Source organism: Centropristis striata, chromosome 13, assembly GCF_030273125.1.
Source record: "Centropristis striata isolate RG_2023a ecotype Rhode Island chromosome 13, C.striata_1.0, whole genome shotgun sequence".
Lineage (NCBI taxonomy): Eukaryota > Metazoa > Chordata > Actinopteri > Perciformes > Serranidae > Centropristis > Centropristis striata.
Window position 1 is genome coordinate 422,748 of NC_081529.1, and position 22,114 is coordinate 444,861.

The 22,114-nt window shown below is 42.0% G+C and overlaps 1 protein-coding gene across 9 annotated transcripts in view; it reads left to right on the top strand.

Annotated features, from left to right (window-relative positions):
• Window positions 1-20,443, top strand: part of plppr2a (phospholipid phosphatase related 2a) — a 100,658-nt gene extending 80,215 nt beyond the window's left edge. For 4 of the 9 annotated variants that reach the window (XR_009395513.1, XM_059348776.1, XM_059348775.1 and 1 more), the window contains 5 exons: window positions 15,559-15,679; window positions 16,245-16,495; window positions 17,784-17,960; window positions 18,797-18,924; window positions 19,772-20,443. Coding sequence is in view for 6 of the 9 variants with exons in the window: in XM_059348776.1 (XP_059204759.1) it covers window positions 15,559-15,679; window positions 16,245-16,495; window positions 17,784-17,960; window positions 18,797-18,924; window positions 19,772-19,880 (786 nt within the window). In the remaining 3 variants the exon portion in view is untranslated. Of the gene's footprint in view, window positions 1-15,558; window positions 15,680-16,244; window positions 16,496-17,783; window positions 17,961-18,796; window positions 18,941-19,522; window positions 19,745-19,771 lie in introns of those variants that run through there. The other 5 variants (XM_059348777.1, XM_059348780.1, XR_009395511.1 and 2 more) reach the window with 4 other exon arrangements.
• Window positions 20,444-22,114: the final 1,671 nt, after the last annotated feature.

The window sequence follows — 22,114 nt, forward strand, 5'->3', positions numbered from 1 at the left end:
CCTATTCCTATAGTATATCAAACAGATTAGATCTGAGTATTTCTATTACTCCCGCAAAGGAAACAAATTAACAAATAAATAACAACAACAAATCAAAACACTGAAGGCAGTCACAAGAACGTCCTCATCCAGTCATCAACCTCTACTTGCTATACTTCCATGCTGTGGACAGAGCCCACTGTTCCCACTGTTCCCAGTCCTGGTGCTAAGCTAAGCTAAGCTAACCGGCTGCTGGTTGTGGCTTCATATTCAACATGCAGACATTTCTCAACCTTAGTGAGGTGACTCACAGTACCATGATAAGTCCAGGGTTACTGTAGGATTACTACATTAACTAGCTGTAGGATTACTACATTACTGTAGGATTACTACATTAACTAGCAGTAGGTGTTGAGAGTCCTCTAGAATAAAAACTGCTTCAGGATGTTAATACATGTTCTGCCTTGCTGATGACCCAACATGGGCCATGTTGTAGCTCTGGTGGTAAAATAACATTGCCATCATGATAAAGGCTTGGTCAAACTGGTCAAACTGGTCAAACTGGTCCTACGTGCTTCCGGTAGACTTGCTTTTATTTTGAAAGGCTTCAGAGCCCTCTCTATCTGTCCTCTCTGTAACCTCTGAGCATATCTCAGACATGTTCACTGACGGCCACGGAGGTGTCCTGTCAGCGTCCTCACAGCGTCCTCACAGCGTCCTCACAGCCCGAATGTCACTGGACTGACATTTAACTGTACAGTGACATCACCCAGAGGACTGTGACATCACACCCGCCCCGACACAAAACTCTCACATTCATGCACAGTTGCACAGACATGGATCAATGCTTTCTGTCTCACTCTCACTCTCAGTTCTTCACAGTGTTGTAGAAATGGTCCCCACTATGTCCTGCTGGTTCATAATGTTGTAAAGTGTTTATAGTTTATGGATTCAGCTCTGAGTGATTGTAGAGAAGTGACTGATCATCAGTTCAACTGATGCTTCACAGTCCTTCTTCATCAGAGGAAGCTGAGCTTCACCTCAGAGAAACTCTTCAATTCTGGAGACATTTTCAGAAAAAAAAAAAAAAAAAAAAGATTTATAAAAAAGTATAACATTTGCTGGACAGATTTTGACAACAAGTTCAACATTTTTGTATGTAATGACTCAAGCATTAAAATGAGAACTATTAGTTTTATATGGAATGACTATTCAGCTTTCACTAGTAAACGGTAGATGGGGTGTAGTTATATAAGATATATATTATATAGAGCTTTTATCCAAAACGCTTCACACTACGCTCATTCACCCGTTCACACACACATTCATACTGGTGTTAGAGGCTACCAGGGCACCCTGGTGCCACCTGCCACCATTGGGAATTCATTCACACACCGATGAACGCAGCATCAGGAGCTATGTGGGGTTCAGTATCTTGCTCAAGGACACTTCAACAGGCTGCCATGGTCGGTTACTGGACCAACTGGCCTCAGCACACTTCACTCTGACTGACATGAGATATGATAAAGTTATAAAACAGCAGAGTTGTATGAAAGCAGTTGATGAATGTCCAAAAGTATTAGTAATGTGTTGTAAGGAGAAACTGCTGCTATGATGAGCACCAATGACTGAATGTTGTGGAGGTTCAACTAACTGTTGTTAATGTTAATATTAATGAGAGAAATGAACCAAAGACACTGAGAAAAACTGTACGTTTTTTGCTTTTAAGTCCTCTTTGCTGTCCAATTTTCCATTTTAACTGCATGCCATATCTCTCTTCTCAAACACTGAGCTAAACAACACGGTGAGGCCAGGAAGCTGCTAACAGGTTAATGGGACAGATGGCGGGGGGCTCCATGGTGGGAGGAGGGGGGCAGCAGCCCTTGACTTCTGCTCTTTATTTTGGGATGGAAAGGGAAATGAGAAGAGAGTGTGATAAAGGATGGTAGTTGTGTTACTGGAGAAATAAATGTACAGATCAGGGTCTCAGCACATCACAGAGTAAAAGCTGGAATGGCAGCAGAAAGAAGCTGATCTCTTCATGGTTCTGTTGTTTCTTCCTGCATGTTAGATGGTTTATCTGCTCTGATGTCCCTGCAGAGGGATAATTCACCTCAGTCTGCCTGGAACACAATCACAGCTCTGATCTAACTGCTGCTGATAACGATCAGCCTATCCGTGGGATTGCATCACCACACCATTTTATATTTGCATCATCAAACAGTCTCCTTGTTTCCCCGTCACCTTAACCACTTCCTGTCTCTCTCTCTGTAGTCGTTCACAGTCGAGCTGCTCCACGGAGCTTCTCCTGGAGGCCCGGGGCAGCCAACGGAGCGAGAGAGAGAGAGAGAGAGAGAGAGAGAGAGAGAGAGAGAGAGAGAGACAGAGAGAGAGAGAGAGAGAGAGAGAGAGAGAGAGAGAGAGAGAGAGACAGAGAGAGAGAGAGAGAGAGAGAGAGAGAGAGAGAGAGAGAGAGTGTTTATCCTCTTTCCTAGCTAGTGGTTTGGGCAGAACTCAGCCATTCCTGTGAAATGAGATTAGACTGAACACTGGTTGTCATTTCTGCTTTTTAGCTTTGATCCATTTCTCAGTCAGGCAGGAGGAGAGGCACCTCAGGGGTCCTGCTGCTGGCTGGTGGAGCGCCACGCTTCACTCAGCGGCGCAGAGATCTGACCAATGACAGAGCCCCATCTGGATTCACCACGGGGGGGGGGGGTCTCAAGTCGCCACCATCTATTCTTACATCTATTCTTACATCTTTTGCATCTGGCCACTGGACCTAATCTGTTCTGTTCTGTGAGTTTAACATTTCTCACTAGACCCTGCAGAGTTTTAAAGAGTCCTGTGGTGATGAATCAAGGTGATAAAACAGACCGAGGAGTGTATATTTGACCAGTTTCCCAGATTTCTTATTACATTTTATTTTAAACACACATTTTCAGATGATTCATCATAAAATCCGTCCATCCGTTTTCTCTCTGCTGATCCGGGGCCGGGTCAGGGGGGCAGCAGGCTAAACCAGCTCCTCCTGAGGGACCCTGAGGCGTTCCCGGGACAGACGAGATATATAATCCCTCCCGGGGCTTCTGGGCCGGCCAGCCTGGGGCAACTAACAGGATCCTTACCAGACCCCCAAACACTAACTGGATCCTTCTGACCTGGAGGAGAAGCTGATCTACTACCAGATAGATAGATAAAAGACACAAACTTACAAAAAAAAAGACACAAAATGACCAAAATTGTTCCTCTAAACACACCAGAGCCAAATCAAACAGAGTCCCACTAGAATAAAACCAGAGTTGATGACAGGATCACACACAATCACAAGATCACATTTATGTTGGTTTTTCTTTGTTTCTTTTTGGTTCTAAATGTTGATCCAGTAAGTCAGAATAAAAAATCTATTATTATTATCAGGTCATATAGGTGAAAAATATACCAACATGGTATTTAAACATGTTTAAGTGGTGAATACAGGCAGGATGGAAGGAGTCAGACATGGAGGAAATAGAACAAAACTCCATGGAGTTAAAGGAGAAACATGGAGAGAAACAGAGTAATAGACAGTCAGACATTAAACAGCTTGCAGTCCTATTGATGCAGCTTTTTAAGGAATGTAGCAGCAGATTTGAGAAAAGGGAGCGTGTAATGGAAGTGGGTAAAAATGGAAAGGAAAGACAAAGAATATATAACCTACTTTTGAGAAACAATGAAAGGTGAAAGAGGAGGGATTAGTTATCTCTTTCTCAGAATGATGAGGAGGTTTTGTTTCTGGAGATGGAACAAATCTACCGCTAACACAATAACAGAACAAGCTAATGTTTTCGTGCCAGGAAAGATTTTCAGCCGGCTAACAATGGTTACCATGTACAAGCTGTGGCTAAAATTAACTTTTTTGGTCTGCCAATGGCTGGTAAACTGAAAAATATCTCTCAACCAGCCATAAAACTGCATCAAATAATTTGTTGAGCACCTGCAACACTGCAAAAAAAGGTGTTTAGTGTAAAAAACAAGATAAAAACAGTAAATCTGAGGGAAATGATCTTGCTGCATGGACAGATAATTTACCTTGACAAGATTTATTAAATTAAGATTATTAAATCTAGAAATAAGCATGTTGAACACTTAAAATAATAAATTAACTCTTAACCCTCTGGAGTCCACGAAAGCGCCGGAGCATGACTTCATCATGACGTCAAAAAGACACAAAATGACCCAAAAAAGACACAACAGACACAAAATGACCAAAAAAGACACAAAAAAGACACGAAAAGACATGAAAAGGATTCAAAAATGGACAAAATAGTCCAAGACTCCATAGAGTTAAACTTCACGTGATTCGATCAGGACGGAACGATCATAGAGGGTTAAAACAAGATAAATTATCTAGCACTTCTAAATCTAAAGGTTTCTTTTCTTGGTAAGAAACAAATAATCATCAAGTCACTCTGCTCCGGCCAGTTCATCACTGCTGGCAGCTTTCATTTGATCTCTATTGTACATTTTTGGTCTTTTTTGGTCATTTTGTGACCAAAAGATGTAAAATGACACAAAATGACAAAAAAAAAAAACGCACCAAAAAAGACACAAAAAGTTTTGCTGCTTGCAGCTTTAATTTATCTGGTTTTAAGAGTTAATTTCTTATTTTAAGTGTTCAACATGCTTATTTCTAGATTTAATAATCTTAATTTAATAAATCTTGTCAAGGTAAATTATCTGTCCATGCAGCAAGATCATTTCCCTCAGATTTACTGTTTGATCTGGTTTTTAGACTAAACACCTTTTTATGCAGTGAACAAACTCTGCAACTCATTATGTTGGGTCGTTGTCATAAAAAGCCAACTTTCCTCACCTCATTCTATGTGAAGCACCACTCCTCAGTAAACTCTGCTGTAGCTGTAGTGTTGAGGGTCGATCAAAGACCTGTGATACATTTATTGACCTGATTTATTGTTGATGCAGCCAGCGATCAACAGAAGAAGGTCAGTCAGCGGTGTGTAGTGGTGAGAGTTAGTCTCACGGCTTATTCCAGAACACAACACTGCTTCCTGACCTCATTTGTTTTATTCGCCAACACAGATTTGTACTCTGTGTTAATTTTGGACGCTGTGCAATCACACGTTGCTCAAAGAAACTCTGCTGTGCTGCATGTGGTCTGTGATCTGTGTGCATGAGTGGGAGCTTTTCCTCTTGCATCCATTTAATGAGATGCAGTGAGTTGTGTGTGAAGCGTCCTCTGCCTTTGTGAATGTGTTTCTATCTTGAATGTGATTTATTTTCTGTTATACTAGGTGATGTTACAGAGACAAGCAGTTATATTATTAGGGCCTCGGGGCAATCTCCCCAGCACTGGTCCCATCCAGCAATATCTGTAGGGACCAGTGCTGCACTACTGTTATACTGTGGATTTCTTCTTCTTCCTCTTCCGGACGCAATTTCGTCCCGCTACTAGTCCTACAACTTGAAGAGTTGCAGGACAAATTATATATCAAAACGTGCGGTTTGATCGGGATCGGTGTGCTATTACTTTTCTCTACAGAATACGAATTTTACGTAAGTTGCGAAAAACTGCCCAAAATTTTGCATTGAAGTGAATGGGACGGGCGACAAAAAATGAGCGAAAAAGAACAATAATTGTAGATTTTTAAACGTTGACTTCTCCGGCATAATTTCACCTAGAGACTCCATTTAAACTTTAAACAGTAGACACAAGTCTTGTGTATCGGTGTATTAATCCACGTTTCGATAGGTCATATAGTTTTTTATCAATCCCTGTTCAATGACCATGATCATTTTTGGAGAAATCCTGAGATTATAATGGGTGTGTATTGCACGGAATGTTCGTGTCAGAGTGTGTGACATCATCGCCAGAGTGTAGAGGGAGAGAAGAAACTGTCAAAAAATAAATTTGAAAACTGCGCTCCAGGCCGCAAATTCCACTCTACAGAAATAATTTATACATAGAAATGTAGGAAAATTAGTCTTCTCCCTCACAATCCTCTGGTAAAGCTGTCAGAGTTATAGTTTGGGCGTAGGACGCACAGATGATCCACCAACACCACCAACAGCCTCATTGGCTCCCATATTAAAAACGCAGGGAGATTTCTGAAAAAGGGAGATGGAACAGTTTTTTTAGATCGCTCTAACAAACCTATTTTTTAACTTTTCTTAAAAAAACCAACATATGTAGACTTTCAAGAAAAACCCAGGACGCTCAAAGTGAAGTCGGATCAATGATAGGTATTATGGTTTCGCCAAAAATGCTTTCTGTTCGAGGCCAGAAATTCCAGTCATAAAATAGAGTCCCACTAGAATAAAAACCAGAGTTGATGACAGGATGACACACAATCACAAGATCACATTTATGATTAGATTAGATTAGATTGACTTTATTAATCCCACAGCGGGGAAATTTCTTTGTTACAGCCGACCACACAGATCTCACACAGAATTTAAGATAAAGATAAAAAATAACAATGTAAGAACATTTAACAACATACAATATACTGTATACAACTTAGTGCCAATTAAGTGAGGAATGTGCAGAGTGCAAATTATATGCAAAAATGTGCAGAAGATGTGCATAATTTATGTTGGTTTTTCTTGAAACCTCAACCTTGTTGATCCAGTAAATCAGAATAAAAAATAAATGATTATTAGGTTATATAGGTGGTGCTGAAAAATATACCAACATGGCATTTAAACATTTGTTAAGTGGTGAATACAGGCAGGATGGAAAGATCCAGAAACAGCCCAAGACTCATAGAGTGAAGTCTGTAATGCTGTATTCTGTTTCCCATCAGCCTCCACTTTCTGGTGAGGAGCCCATGAGTAAAGGTGCTGTGATCCAGATGTGTTCGGACAGGTACCATCCATTAGCCCAAACCTCTCGTATGTCTGCTGCAGAGATTGAGGTCGCTGATGATGACAGATAATGGGATATAGTGACAGCGAGGCTTCTCTTTGTACTTTACACATGAATAACCTTCAGTCTTGTCAGAAGCATTAGGTCTTATATATATATATATATATATATATATATATATATTATGGCTTCACAGAATGAGTCTGTACCGTACAAGAGCTGCAGCGTTCTTCTGTTTCAGGAGAAAGACTCATTGATGCTCAATAATTAACTTATGACTGATCCTTTTTCTGTCATTCACAGTTTAGTATCACTCCTCCTGAGTCTACAAACACTTTTACCTTCAGACATTAGAGGCATTTAATGAGGCTTTCTGCACAAAATCAAATCATTTTCTAAACTCTGAATTGTTGGACTTACATACAGCGGCTTGTAAAAGTCTTCATCCCCCTGGATGTTTCACCCTTTAGTTGCTTTTGAAATCATGGTCGATATAATTTGGCCTTTTTAAAAATAATTTGCAAAAAAAACCTCTTTAATCACCTGAGTGAGGTTAGGAATCAGGCTTGGAACTGGAGAGTCGCCGGTTCAAATCCCAGTACTGACAGGTCTAGGACTGAAGTGCCCTCGAGCAAGGCACCTAACCCCCTTCTCCCCATCCCACTGCTCCACTGAAAGAGGTTCAATTTCCCCATTTTGGGATTAATTGTGGGAATAAAGTAATTAATCTAATCTAATCTAGTCAAATATTTGCTTCAAAATGTAGTGAAGTAGAAGCATAAAATTTAAATACTCAAGGTCGACTCTAGTAAAGTACAAGTACCTCAAATTGTACTTAAGTAGAGTACTTAGGGTAGGGTTAGTACGTAGTTAGTTTCAGACGCTGGTTTCAGACGCTGATGAAGCCGTGGAAGCTCTCACAGCCTTCAGGATTCTTCCAAGATGTTTGATTCGTCTTTCAGCCTCGTTGACATCAGGCACACTGTTTGTCTGCTGTCGTTTCTGTCTTTTCACTAAGTTGTAGTTAAAATCACAGGAAAACACTCCTAAAGCTCGTTTACACTGTAATTAAATCTTCCAGATACACCATTAGCATGAAGAGAGCTTGTTGAGATTGTAATCATGTGGAGAATAATATATATATCCTGGCTTTCTGAACGCAGGGCTTCATATCTACTGATTTATAAAATTATATGTAAAGTAATTAAAATCTTCTTCCATCCTCTTGGTCTTTAATAGTGTTCCTCTAATCATTCTTGCTCTCTTGCTCTCTCTATTCCCCGACTCCCACTGCTTCTTCATTCCTCTCCTCCCTCTGAGTGAAACATCCCCCTTCATTGTCTTCTAATTGACACGTATTCATGCAAAGGGCCAGTCACATCTGACTAATAACCACTGGCACAAATCGAGATCTGATTACTTACACACACAGAGCAGAAAATGTCTTCAGTAGTGTTGAGGTGGTGTTCATGCAGGCAGAGTTAATCATCTCTCATGTGTCTCTGAATGTTTCATTCCTTCACTCCTTCCTCTTGTTCTGCTCCTGAATCATGCAGTGACTACGCATGTAATACATGAATTCATCTTCACTCACATTTGTGTTTCCAATCTTGAATCCTCTGCTCTGCTATTTCCAGAAATCATCATGAGTCCGAATCATCGTGCATTGTCACAGTGTGGACTGTATGAGCAGTTTAATTTCAGGGAATTATAATCCGCCGGCTCCTAAACTGCAGAGACAACCTCGTCATGTTGAACAATGAGTCCTCTGGAGCCGAGACGCTGCAGTGGAGGAGATAATTTAGGAATGTTGGTTGAAATAATGTGCTACATGATTCACATGGATGCCATCCACGCATGAATAATTCATTTCTGCAGTATTAGCCCCAACCCCATCACTGTTCTGCCTCCCAGACTCTTCCTCTCCTCTTCTTCCTCTCCTCTTCTTCCTCTCCTCTTCTTCCTCTCCTCTTCTTCCTCTCCTCTTCTTCCTCTCCTCTTCTTCCTCTCCTCTTCTTCCTCTCCTCTTCTTCCTCTCCTCTTCAACTTTGCTGTTGTTTTCTCATCCTCTCACTGGGGGATGGATGTTTGGAAACCTGGCAACTCCATTATCTAGAACGTTAACAATCAATTCATTGATTAGTCGCTGCATGCATACATGGGCAGAATAATAGATATATATACAGTACGATGCAAAAGCCTGTTTTGATAAAGGACGCTTTTATTTTGAAAGATTGTAGTGGATTTACTACCTCTCTTGAGTGAGAAAATGAATCAAATATCACGTCAAAGTTCCTTTTAGTTTTCTTTATTAGCAGACATCAGAATACTCTGCCTAGATACAGCGGAGGAGAACATTTTAAGGCTGCTGAACGTGCACGCTGCTAGGTCTACTTTTAACCTAATATCTGACAAATCTCAGATCCTACAGCACGTTATTTCTGGTTTAAACCGGCTGTTACATGATCATGAGGTCATACTGGGGACTTGATGATTAAAAGTAGCAGAAATGTACCACAGGATGAAAAGAGACTTCCTGCTGATCGTAAAACTAAATCAACTGAGACTAAACTGTAAAGAGAACATCAAGGAGTTTAATGTTTTATCTTTTAACCCTGAAGAGGCATGAGGTTAGTTTTCATAGTAATCTTCATATTTGAGTGTGTTTTGTGAACACTCCAAATCAGGAGAGGTGGTTGGAAACTGTCCAGGAAATCCTTGTAATGGAAAAATTGACAAACCTCATGAGACTCAAAGAGAACGTGTTTGAAAAAAAATGGTAAAAATGGAACATTTACAGGAGACATGACACCAACTGAACAAATACTGAATGGAACAGAAACATCTCCAGACTGTTTGATAGTGTTATTATCGTCACTTTAATTTGTACCTTGTTTGCTTTATTGTTTTTGTCTATATACATGTGAAAACTCAATAAAAATCTAAGTTATAAAAAAAAAAATTCCATGTGATTGACCAAATTCACAACAAACAACCATTAATGGATCATGGATGAATTATTCCCATCCCGACTCTCACTCTGTGATGTGCTCTGTCAGGGACGGTCCTATCTATCTATCAGGTCTAGATTTGGTTTCAGAAGTAATAAGAAGAAAACGTTATTGCAAGTTGTTTGGAAATAACCAGCATTTTTCTAGCTTCAACTCCAGTGAGTGAGCTGTAACATCCTGTCATCGTTGGTCCTGCAGTTAGCAGCAGTGAGCAGAGACTTTCACAACCAGTAAATCTATCTGGCAATCACTCTGTAAATCACTGTATTCCCTCTAGTTGAGCTGTATCAACATGTTGTGACAGGACCAAAGGGTGTTACAAAAAACACACATAAAAACACATCAAAAACATAAAAAAAATACACACAAAAAACTGATAAAAACACACAAAAAAGACACAAAGGAATAACAAAAAATGCTGAATGCCCACTGCAAAATTTGAAAAAATCTGAAAAAAATGTGTAAAAGCCAAAAGTTAAGAGTTCAGCTGCCAGCAGAGCTCCACGCTGCTGCGTTTCTACGTCGTGACGTCATGAAGAAGTTTCGTGGACTCCAGAGGGTTAAAACACAGATTCACAGAAGAATTCATTCACATTGAACAAGAATATTGGACCAAAAGGCCAAACGACTGCATGTTTCAAACAGCCACACTGTTACTGCTCTGCCCGAGGCAAAGTATTGAAGAGCTCTTGTCCATGAGTGACAGCACACTACAATTATCTCACATTCTGTGTACACATGCTCAGAGCCTCCACAGTGGGGCAGTCCCCATGGAAACAGCGGCGATGCTGCCTATAATTGCCCCATAAATGGTTGTCCACAGTGTGACGGTGCCCCTAACGTCTCTGATTTGAAGCTACTGATTAAACCCCCTCAGCTTTGATTTCATGCTGGTATTAGTGTGTGAGGGTTGCCATGAACACCCAGTAGGGTTGTTTCTCTAATGGAAGGAGCTCTCGGCTGGGCACGCACTTCACAGCGCTGCACCGCCTGCTGCACCGCCTGCTGCACCGCCTGCTGCACCGCCTGGGCCTGGACTTGGCTGGACCCGCTTGGAACAGGCCAGAAGCATGAGACTCCAGTGGAACAGGATGGTTTTCATCTCTTTGTCTCTATCCTCACTGCCAAGAAGGTGTTTAGTCTAAACACAAGATAAAAACACTAAATCTGAGGGAAATTATCTAATTTACCTTGGCAAGATTTCTGAACCTTTGATGCACAACATGGTCTAAAGAGACCCGAAAGAGTTTTTATGTTCTATAGCTGTGCAATAAATTATTTTCATCATTCAGTATTCCAGGTTTTCCTCACTTAGTTTGTTTTTGATCATCATACATCCTAATTTTATTTTTTCCGTTATTCTTTTTTGAATAAAATCCGTTTTTGTGTCTCAATCTCAAATGAGGTTTGGTCTGGAAACCAGCCGTTCATTTCTCCGTAGAGGAGGCGTGGTTTACGATCCTCCGGAGCCGTTTATTGGGCGCTTAGAATGTCTATCAAAGCGTCTGTAGGTAGCTCTTAGCCAATCAGATCAGTTATACCAGATGACGTAGTAGAGCAACAGAGATGGATGTTTGTTGTGTGTGTGTCTGTGAGAGAGTGTTGCTGCTGCTTTGCTTCTCCAGTTCTCGCTTTCTGCAAGATTATTTATTTTCACGCTTTATTCCCCCTCATGTCATTCAGCCACACACATCCACTGATTTTATGGGCAATAAACAAGCTGCTGCGGGTCTACCGGTAGCGCCGGCTAATAGCCGGCGCTACCGGTGATCTGGCTATGAGCCGGGGGACAGCGGAGCCCCCAGAGACTTTTTGCTTTTCAACTTTGGCTCTAAACTATTTAAAACACCATCTACAGCTAAAGAGAGTTTCGCGTCTGCAGCAGCCATGTTGGATCCGTAAGAAAACTACAAGCTTCCGTCTGTCCAGTAGTACGCGTCATCGTCTTGCCGTCACTCCCCGCTCTGTGATTGGATCCTAAAACAGGGCTAAGAAAGCTTCCTGGTTTCCAGACTGGATGGAGGTTCGAAATTAAATTTGAGCGTGCAAGGCAGTCTGGGTAAACCAGGCTAGTTTTTTGCAGTGCTGCACTATGTTTCTCTCTGTGTCTTCCCTCCTCAGACAGCAGCGCTTCACACATTGTCACCGTGGGGATCAATGGGGGATTATGTCAAATATGGAAAGAAGAAGAATAAGGTTTATGGGTTTGTGGAACACAGTCGGCGTTAAAGTAGTTTCACTCCCGTCACAGCGGAGCGTGGAGGCTTCAAGATGGTTTCAGATGGAGCGTTTCTCTGTCAGAGGAGTTATTCACTGAGGAGCTGGTTTAGACTCGCACAGTCCATTCAGAGATCATCAGTCTGGAGAGCACCGCTGTTCACACTCAGGGAGGGAACAGAGAACAATCACCTGACCAAAACCTTTGTCACAGCCCTGAACAATCAGCTGACCAAAACCTCTGGCACAGCCCTGAACAATCAGCTGACCAAAACCTCTGGCACAGCCCTGAACAATCAGCTGACCAAAACCTTTGGCACAGCCCTGAACAATCAGCTGACCAAAACCTTTGGCACAGCCCTGAACAATCAGCTGACCAAAACCTCTGGCACAGCCCTGAACAATCAGCTGACCAAAACCTCTGGCACAGCCCTGAACAATCAGCTGACCAAAACCTTTGGCACAGCCCTGAACAATCAGCTGACCAAAACCTCTGGCACAGTCCTGAACAATCAGCTGACCAAAACCTCTGGCACAGCCCTGAACAATCAGCTGACCAAAACCTTTGGCACAGCCCTGAACAATCAGCTGACCAAAACCTTTGGCACAGCCCTGAACAATCAGCTGACCAAAACCTCTGGCACAGCCCTGAACAATCAGCTGACCAAAACCTCTGGCACAGCCCTGAACAATCAGCTGACCAAAACCTTTGGCACAGTCCTGAACAATCAGCTGACCAAAACCTTTGGCACAGCCCTGAACAATCAGCTGACCAAAACCTCTGGCACAGTCCTGAACAATCAGCTGACCAAAACCTCTGGCACAGCCCTGAACAATCAGCTGACCAAAACCTTTGGCACAGCCCTGAACAATCAGCTGACCAAAACCTCTGGCACAGCCCTGATCTCCTCTCAGAGACAACAATAAAGAACATGGCTGCTATTTCTGATCTCAGACGTTTTTAGTCCTCTGTGCGACCACAAACTGGGATTCAGTGCTTAATAAAACAGATGATGATAGAGTCTAATTAGATTAATTTGCTCTGTGAGCTCTGAGATCATTGGTAATGCTGAGAGCAGCCCGGGTCAGTCTTATCATCACGGCCAATGATTCCTCTGGGTGGAGCAGAATAATGGGAGAACTGGACTTTATCGTCTCCTCCTGAGGAGAACTCTTTAAACTTTATCATCTGCTTCAATTTCTGCTTAATTACAACATATTTATTTCTGCCTGTGTTGTTATTATCAATTCTATCCATGTACTTTAAAGATGTGTCATGTTTGATGGACTTAGTGTTTTTTTGTTTTTTTAATTTACTTTTTATTCGTTTTTTCTTAGTAACAGACACATCAGTGCCAGTGGGCACAAGATCATACAACATAACATAAACATAAACATAAACATAACAGGATTGTGCATTAAGTAAAACAGCAGAGTCAACATAAGCACATCATACATAAAAATATAAGGATGCTGCTTGAAAATAGGGAAGTAATTAAAAATAAAATGTTAATAGAGGCTTTGATCTTATCTTTGTCTCTAAATGAAATCAGTTAACACACAGCTGAGCCATTTTAACCAGTTCTCTTCAAAAATATCAGTTTGGTTTCTTAGTTTAAATGTAATTCTCTCCATAACATATATTTTGTAAATCACATCAATCCACTCATTTATTGTTGGTTTGTCTTTCTTAAGCCATTTTCTGGTCAGAGGACTTAGAGTTTTATTGTTGATTTTGTGTTCAGAAAGGCGCCCATAAATAAAATTAATTATTGTTATTATTATTATTATTATTATTATTATGTATTTGAACTGGGCTTTAATTGAACCTTTTTGATCACCAGCCAAGGTCGCTAGTAGATTTTTAAAGTTTCCAGCCATTCAAAAGTTATGCTCGTTATGCAGAATGAATCCACTCGTTTTCTATATTCCAAATATATTATTGGATTTCTATTGATGCATTTATGTAAGGAGTGTTTTAATTTTGAAAAGATAGGGCTCATTGTAAATACTTTATATACTTTTATGAGGTTGAATTAAAAAATGTCTCATCACTTTAAACTGATCATGTTTTTATGTCCTGTACCACCACTGCATTGGTGTCGTCTGAGTTAGAAGTGGTCAGCTCTGCTAAATTCTTCTGTCTGGACACAAATACTATTATTCTGTCTGTTAGTACTATGTCTATTAGCTAGACTGGCCTCCAACACACTCTGACTCCTGGTCCAGTCTGTGTGCTGAGTGTTGCTGCAGTGTGTGTGGGTGCATGACCACATACAGTAGTAACAGGATACGATACATTCAGTGATGTACTAACAACACTTCCTTGTGTTTTTGCCTCACAGCTTCAGTGTAATCCTCATTAATGTATATGTTGGATCCTGTTGGTGTGGCTCCGTCTAGTTTTACTTCATTATGCAGCGTGAGGATGTAGCTGACGTGTCTTAAGCCGAGAAAATTCCACAGTTTCTTTCTTTTGGTTTATTGAAAACCTTACGTTTCAGTATGACAAACAATAAACTGCAGCAATCCAAAAAATAATAATAATTATGAGCACGGTCAAAAACTAGTCTCGTCTCCATAATCTTAATTAAAACAAAGTACGCAATTATGACGTTACACACGTCTCAGCCAATAAGGAGAGTGCAGTTCCTATGAACAACTTCAATAAAGAACTATGAACTATGAGCTACAAATCTGGATTATTTATCAGCTTTTCCACAATATACAAAATGTCTCTAACATAACCTGCCCCGAAGGTGTTTTGCCCTCTCCAAGATGGAAATATTGTCCTTATTGAATTGGAGAAGTTTGACAATGATCGGTCTTGATCTTTCTCTGTTGGTAACAGGTTTCCTGTTCGGTGCATGTTCCATTTCAACGCTGGTCCAGTTTATCTTCTCAGAGATCAGTTTCCGTCCCTTCTCTTCCGACTCAGACCAGTTTTCATTTGCAGTTTCTTGGATACCATCAATGACAATATTATTTCTGCGTGATTGCCCTTCTAGATAATCCGTTTTCTCTGTTAGTGATAGGAAAAGGTCATTCCTTTTAGATATGCCCAATTGCATTTTAGAACTCATCATGCTGTTTGTTTTTTCCTTTGCTGTCTTTAGAGAGTCCATCCACTCTTTTCTTTGATGCATCTACCAAGATTTGCATGCAGCTCTTAAAGTTTTGTTCTAACAGTTCAGTGGAAAAAGTTTTCTGTTGTTCAAGTATATCACGTACCTGGGCAAGAGACACCACGTCTTCTCCTCGACGTGACATGATTGACTGGTCCAGAGCAGAGCCTCCTCCTGATGCTCCTGTCTGTCTGTCTGTCTGTCTGTCTGTCTGTCGTCTGTCTGTCTGTCTCACAGTAAATCTTCTCAGTTTAACTCACATTAAAAACTTTGTTAGATGGAGAGTTGAGGAGTCTCTGGTTATGTGTCGGTAGCTACACTCAGTTTTTAAGCAGCAGTTCTGTGTTTTCTCTGTGTGCAGATTCTTGTTGGAGAGCTGTGTGCCTTCTTCACCAAGGCAGAGGGAACCCAGGAGAAGACCATCGTCACTGCAGACTGCTGCTACTTCAACCCCCTGCTGAGACGCATAATACGCTTCCTAGGTGAGCATGTTGTTGTGTATTACACAGACCTTCTGCTCTTTACACCACTGTGAATGGGTATGTTTGGTGTGTGGTTTAGAGCAGAAGACTGAGAGACAACATCACATCAAAACCACATGAAAGAAAGGTGGACTTGTAAGAATGTGACCTGCTTCACTTCAGTTTGTCAGCTCCAGCTTGTACGTGTAGCTGTTAATTAGCTGATAAACTGCGCTATAATATTTGCAGCGAGATATTCAGGATCATGGCAGGAACACACTTGTGAATATTAAGCAGCGTACAAATTTGCATCTTGAGCTGAATCAGCTGAGGTTGAAGCTTCTTGTTGCAATTTCACACCTCAGCTGATAATAATGTGTTGGGGCTATTTTAGGAAGGAGAAACTTATCATCACACGTTTTAACTCAGCTCTGTTACATGCGTTGAAATCGTTCAAACATCTTTTCAGCTTTTCTTCATCTTCAAATATACCTTAGAATCTTTTCTCCCTTCTGTCTGCCTTTTCTTGTTTCACACCAATTCTCACCATTTTAACCTGACGTCTCCTCTTCCTCGTCTCCTCCAGGTGTCTACGCCTTCGGCCTGTTCACCACCACCATCTTCGCCAACGCCGGCCAGGTGGTAACAGGAAACCAGACACCTCACTTCCTGTCTGCCTGCCGACCAAACTACACAGCGTTAGGCTGCCAGTCCACCATGCAGTACATAGCAGAGCGCCGGGCCTGCACCGGCAACCCGCTGGTCGTCATGTCCGCACGGAAATCCTTCCCCTCCAAGGACGCAGCGCTCAGCGTCTTCTCTGCAGTGTACACAGTGGTAGGTCGGAGTATTAGTAGTAGCAGTAGTGGTAGTGGTAGGTCGGAGTATTAGTAGTAGTAGTAGTGGTAGGTCAGAGTATTAGTAGTAGTAGTAGTAGTGGTAGTTTGGAGTATTAGTAGTAGTAGTAGTAGTGGTAGGTCGGAGCATGGAGCTGCACTCTGAGCTTCTGTTAACATATCACTCAGTGACAGAGGGCTCATCCAGGATTGATGTTTTCACTTTTACATAAGTGCTAAACTTAGCTAAGAAACGGGAGCGTGTCTATGTTCCCCTCTTTGTATGAGACCGGGGAACATAGGAGCCTTTTCCCCGCTTTTCCCAAAAAGGGTCCTATGTTCCCCAGTCCGTTACTTTTTCCAGCATTACTGCCAAATTCCATGGCAAATAGGCCTAACCCTAACAGTAACCCTAACCCTATTTAAAAAGCCAAATAATGAACTGCAAAGTAAGCAGAAAGTAGCTGCAGTGCAAATTTAAGTTAGACAGTTAAGTTTACTGTGAGTTTACATATAAAGCGCTCTGTTATTCATTTTTCATTGGCATTTAGTGACTATTTTTTGACTCTCACAATAAATTGGTAAATGGTAAATGGACCTGCACTTATATATCGCTTTTCTAGTTGCTTTGCGACCACTCAAAGCTCTTTACACTACAGACTGACTCATTCACCCGTTCACCCACACATTCATCCTGGTGGCAAAGGCTACCCTAAACGGTGCCACCTGCCACCATTGGGAATTCATTCACACACCGATGAACGCAGCATCAGGAGCAATTTGGGGTTCAGTATCTTGCTCAAGGATACTTGGACATGTAGGCTGCCATGGTCAGGGATCGAACCACCAACCCCCCGATCGGTGGGTGACCCGCTCTACCAACTGAGCCACAGCCGCCCTATGGGTGCATTGGTTTCTAAATACGGCAACCCTAAATACAGCACAAAGTGAGGGAAGGAAAGGAGGAAAAAACAATGAAAAAAACCTCAGCAGCATGAGCACAATACTCAATACACTTCACACCATGAACAGACTTATGACCTGCCACAGGGAGGGGGCAGCAGAGTCAAGCAGCCATCCATTTGTATTCGGTCTGAACACAGCTTAAAATAATGATTTAACTCACCCATTGTAGTTGTTCACCTACTTTGTTAAGATTATTTTCCTGCCAGCCAGTAAAAACAATAAGTTGTGTTTTCTGTGGTTGTAATGTAGCAAACATGTATGTGTTTTGTGTTGCTTCCTGTTTGTTGTCCTGCTGTGCGTACCCTCCTGTTTGTTCTCTGCAGATGTATGTGACACTGATGTTCAAGACCAAAGGCACCCGGCTGACCAAGCCCACCATCAGCCTCACGCTGCTCTGCCTGGCCATGCTGGTGGGCGTGGTCAGGGTGGCCGAGTACCGGAACCACTGGGCCGACGTCCTGGCCGGGTTCTTCACCGGCGGAGCCATCGCCGTGTTTTTGGTAAGAGACTAGATTTAAAAGGAAGAGTTGTTTCCTCTGCCAATTTTACACATGAAGATTGCTTGTCTAGTCCCAAGTAGTAAGCTAGCTGGATGCTAATCTTTGCAGCCAATGTTAAAGCAGAAAAACACAAAGTTAAATCCGTTCCTTACATATTCCGGCTTGTGTTTGTGACCACCTTCCAGTGGTGGAAAGTAACTAAGTACATTTATTCAAGTATTGTACTTTAGTATGGCGTCGTATCTGAGTCATAAGTCATGCAAGCGATAACACATCTGCACGCGCAGAAAATTATTTGTGTCACGCACGCAGATTTCAACTGCTGCGCGCACTTGTTTGATCTTTGTGCACATATTCAGCAACCGTGCAGATGTGTTATCCCTCGCACGACTTAAGTATACTTAAGTATCATTTTGAGGTAATTATACTTACTGGAGTATTTCCATTTTATGTAACTTTACCTTATAACAGTATATTTAATAGTTTAAATGAGTCCTACGTTGAGAAAATTCAAGCGCTGCTTACATAAATGCATCAATAATAATAATCCAACAATATATTTAGAATATATAATTCTATATAGAATATATATTTCTAGATTTAATAATCTTAATTTAAGAAATCTTGTCAAATGAAATGATCTGTCCATGCAGCAGGATATTTTCCCTCAGATTTAGTGTTTTATCTGGTTTTTAGACTAAACACCATTTTGGAGTGTATTTAACTTGGACAGGAATCCAAAGCTTGACAGTTTTGACAGACGTGTCACAGAGGGGGCGGGGTTTATTTCCCTCATATCTTTCTTTTTCTTGTCTCTACCTGCTCTCTGTCTCCAGGTGACTTGTGTGATTAACAACTTCCAGCAGATGCTGCCCAGTCCTCCTCCGCTGCGACCCCAGCGCCCCGAGTCCGTGCTGGGCATGCCCATGGTGACGCTGCCCTGTGTGGAGAGTCCACTCGAAAAGTTAAGTGGGCCTCAGGTAAGGGGCGGGGTGGCTGTGAGGCACTGAGCTCACATTAGAGGGGCTGAGAAACACACCCCTTGTCTCTTACCTGAACCCTCCGTTCTTCCCCCCAAACGGAACAAATCCCTCAACATGCATGCTCCAGCCCACCTGCACCTGCAGCAAAACATCCAGAACCCTTAAATCTCTGAGCCTCGTTGGCTGATAGAACACAGCTGAGATTTGTTCTGCCGCTGTTTTATTTCAGCCGAAGGAGAGAACAAACTCTAGTGTGAATGTTAGAAAGAGGAGCCACTTATGTTGCCCTCTTATTAAGCATTTAGAGAGTCACTTACCTGTTGGAGGTGAGTCAGCAGTTTGGCGGACACACTTGAGGTGTCATTTTTCATTCTGGTGTAATTCAAAGCAGTTAGCTGGAGGAAAGCTATAAATCCTAACCCGAACCCTCAGCAGCTGCAGATATCTGTCCCAGTATTTATAAAGTGTGTTGCGTCCTCTGTGGTCTGTCTGCGTCACTAACCCTCACCTGACCTCCTCTTTTCCTGTCTCCTTGCCTCTCTCCTCTCAATCTGCTCCTTGTCCCTCACTCTCCTCCAGCATCCTGCCCTCTCCTCCTCCTCCCCACCTTACAACACCTACGTCCAACCATTCTAACCAACTTTAACTCTTTTCTGCCCGCCATCGTCCCTCCTCACTATCTCTGTCGCTCTATTTCTGTTTCCTCCTCCCCGCCCCTCTTACATCCCCGTGCATTGCTCTTGATTATTCTTTTCTTCACTTTTCTCTCTCCTTCGCCTCCTCTCTGCCCCGTCCTCTCTCTTTCTCACTCCTCTCTTTCCCCTGCAGACTCCGCGGGGATCTCCGTTCACCGAGATCACATGACCATCAGCCCTATCGGTTCCCCGCCACCCCCGATGTCCTCATACCGTCTCGCTCCATTTCCAGCGAAGTCTAGACCAGCCGGAGCAGCACTCGCCGCGCTGCGCCGCCCACCCGGCGGGGCGGTACGCCACCCTACACCGCTCGTACTCCACGCAGGTCTAGACCCCCATACACCGCACACACCAACACACACCCTCCTAACCCCGGGGAACCGATAGGCTAACTCTTCAAGACTTTCTCTTTGCTGGAAAGAAACAAACTGAACATTCAGTACAGAGTCAGGTACATCTTTCTTTTTTTATTTTCAAGATTCAACTTTTTTTTGTATAAACTCAATCGTGAAGCTCAATTTCATCTTCGGTGGCGCGCTCTATGAGGAAAAACATCAAACTGTGACCACTGAGAATGTTTTTTTGTTTGTTTGTTTTAACAACGGTATGAAGTTGCACCTGTTTGAAGGAGGCTAAATGTGACGGCGGACTCCCAGGATGCCGCTTTGAAGTCTGCCGTCAGGAGGTTGCCATGTTGGACCAAAGAAACCCGCTGGAGGAGACGTGTGCTGCTGAGATTTACCCGTCAAAAAAAACATCCTTTCAGCAAGCCATACACACACACACACACACACACACACACACACACACACACACACACACACACACACACACAGACACGCACATTCTTGTACTTCTATCTTTGTGAGGACCCTCATTGGAACAGTGAATTCCCAGCCAAGGTTTTAATAGTTTTGTATTTTTCATTAGTTGTGAGTTTTTTGTTTTCAAATTCAGTTAGTTTTAATTATTCTTTAGAGTGAGTTTACTAGTTTTAGTTTAGTATTTAATTTTTGAAAGTCTTTAGTTTTAGTTTAGTTTTTATTAGTTGTAGTGTTTTGTAATGGGGTATTTGTTGGGTGGGAGATTAAAAGAGGTCACAGTAAATTTTGCTTTCATTTCCTTTGTCTGATCCATCTTCATTATGCATGAAAAAAGTTGACAAAGACGAAAACGAAGGACATTTTCACTATAATTATAGTTAGTTTTGTAACCACACAATACAGTTTCAGTTAATTATCATTATCATGTAACCTTTAACCCTTAAAACAAAGTCTGAAATCTCAAAAAAAGCCTTTAAAGAAGTGAGGACCGGCCGAAATGTCCTCACTTTGCAAAAATGTCCTCACTATGTTGGTTAAATTCGTGTCCTGGTCCTCACTATGTAGGAAGAACAAGAACACACACACACACACACACACACACACACACACACACACACACAGTGTTGTGGGTAGCAGTGCCCTTGTCATCTCTGCATGAGATCCAGTCGGATCAAAGGATCCATTGCGTCTCTCAGCAGAAGCAGCAGACAAAGCAAACAGGATGAAAGTCGAGACATCTTCTCTTCTTCATGTTTTTCTCTCAGATGGTCGCAGCGTCGCCAAAAACTGATGTGGAATACAAACACATTTGATAAGACAAAGCCGAGCTCCGACTGCAGGTGGCACAAATAAGTGAGCCAAATAAAGAGCATCACATCCAGGAGCAAATATTGGTTCAGTTTTGTATTCTTTAGAGACGAGCAGCTTTCATACTGAACTCTTCCTGTGATGCCAACAGACTTTTTGTTCCTCTTGTTTTTTTAAATTTACTCTCAAGCGGCATCACTCCTGAACTGGATTTTTTTTTTTTTCACCAATTTTTGAAAAGATTTGCAACAAGTCATGTAATTATTGTGATTAATTTCTGAGATTTTATCAATAGATTTATTTATTGACATGTATATAGAGTGTGGTTGCCAGAAACAGTTTTGCTGATTTTGATTTGCACACAAACCACCTTTTTATTCTCCCTTTCCTTCATCTACACCCTCTGTTAGCTCTTCTCTGTTGTATCTTGACTTTATGCATCACTGTGCTGTGAAATGTTTCCCTCTGCTGGACGACACACACACACACACACACACACACACACACACACACACACACACACACACACAAGCAGAGAGTCCTGCTGTAACTGAGCACACCTATATTAAACATATTGAAAGCACACACCTGCACAGTCCCCCTACCAGCTGTCACTATACGTCCCTATATTCCTCTTAATCCACTTTCTAACTCTGAAACCTGTTTGTATCATGTTGTACATAACTCTTGTTTTGTATTGAGCGTGTGATTTTTACAGACATCACCAACACAGAGTGGGGAGATCTGGTATGTGTTGATGATGAGGAGAGTTTATATGAACCACTAAACACTGGAACACCAGAGGACTCTCTGAATAAAACCACTGGATCTACTGGACCAGGTTC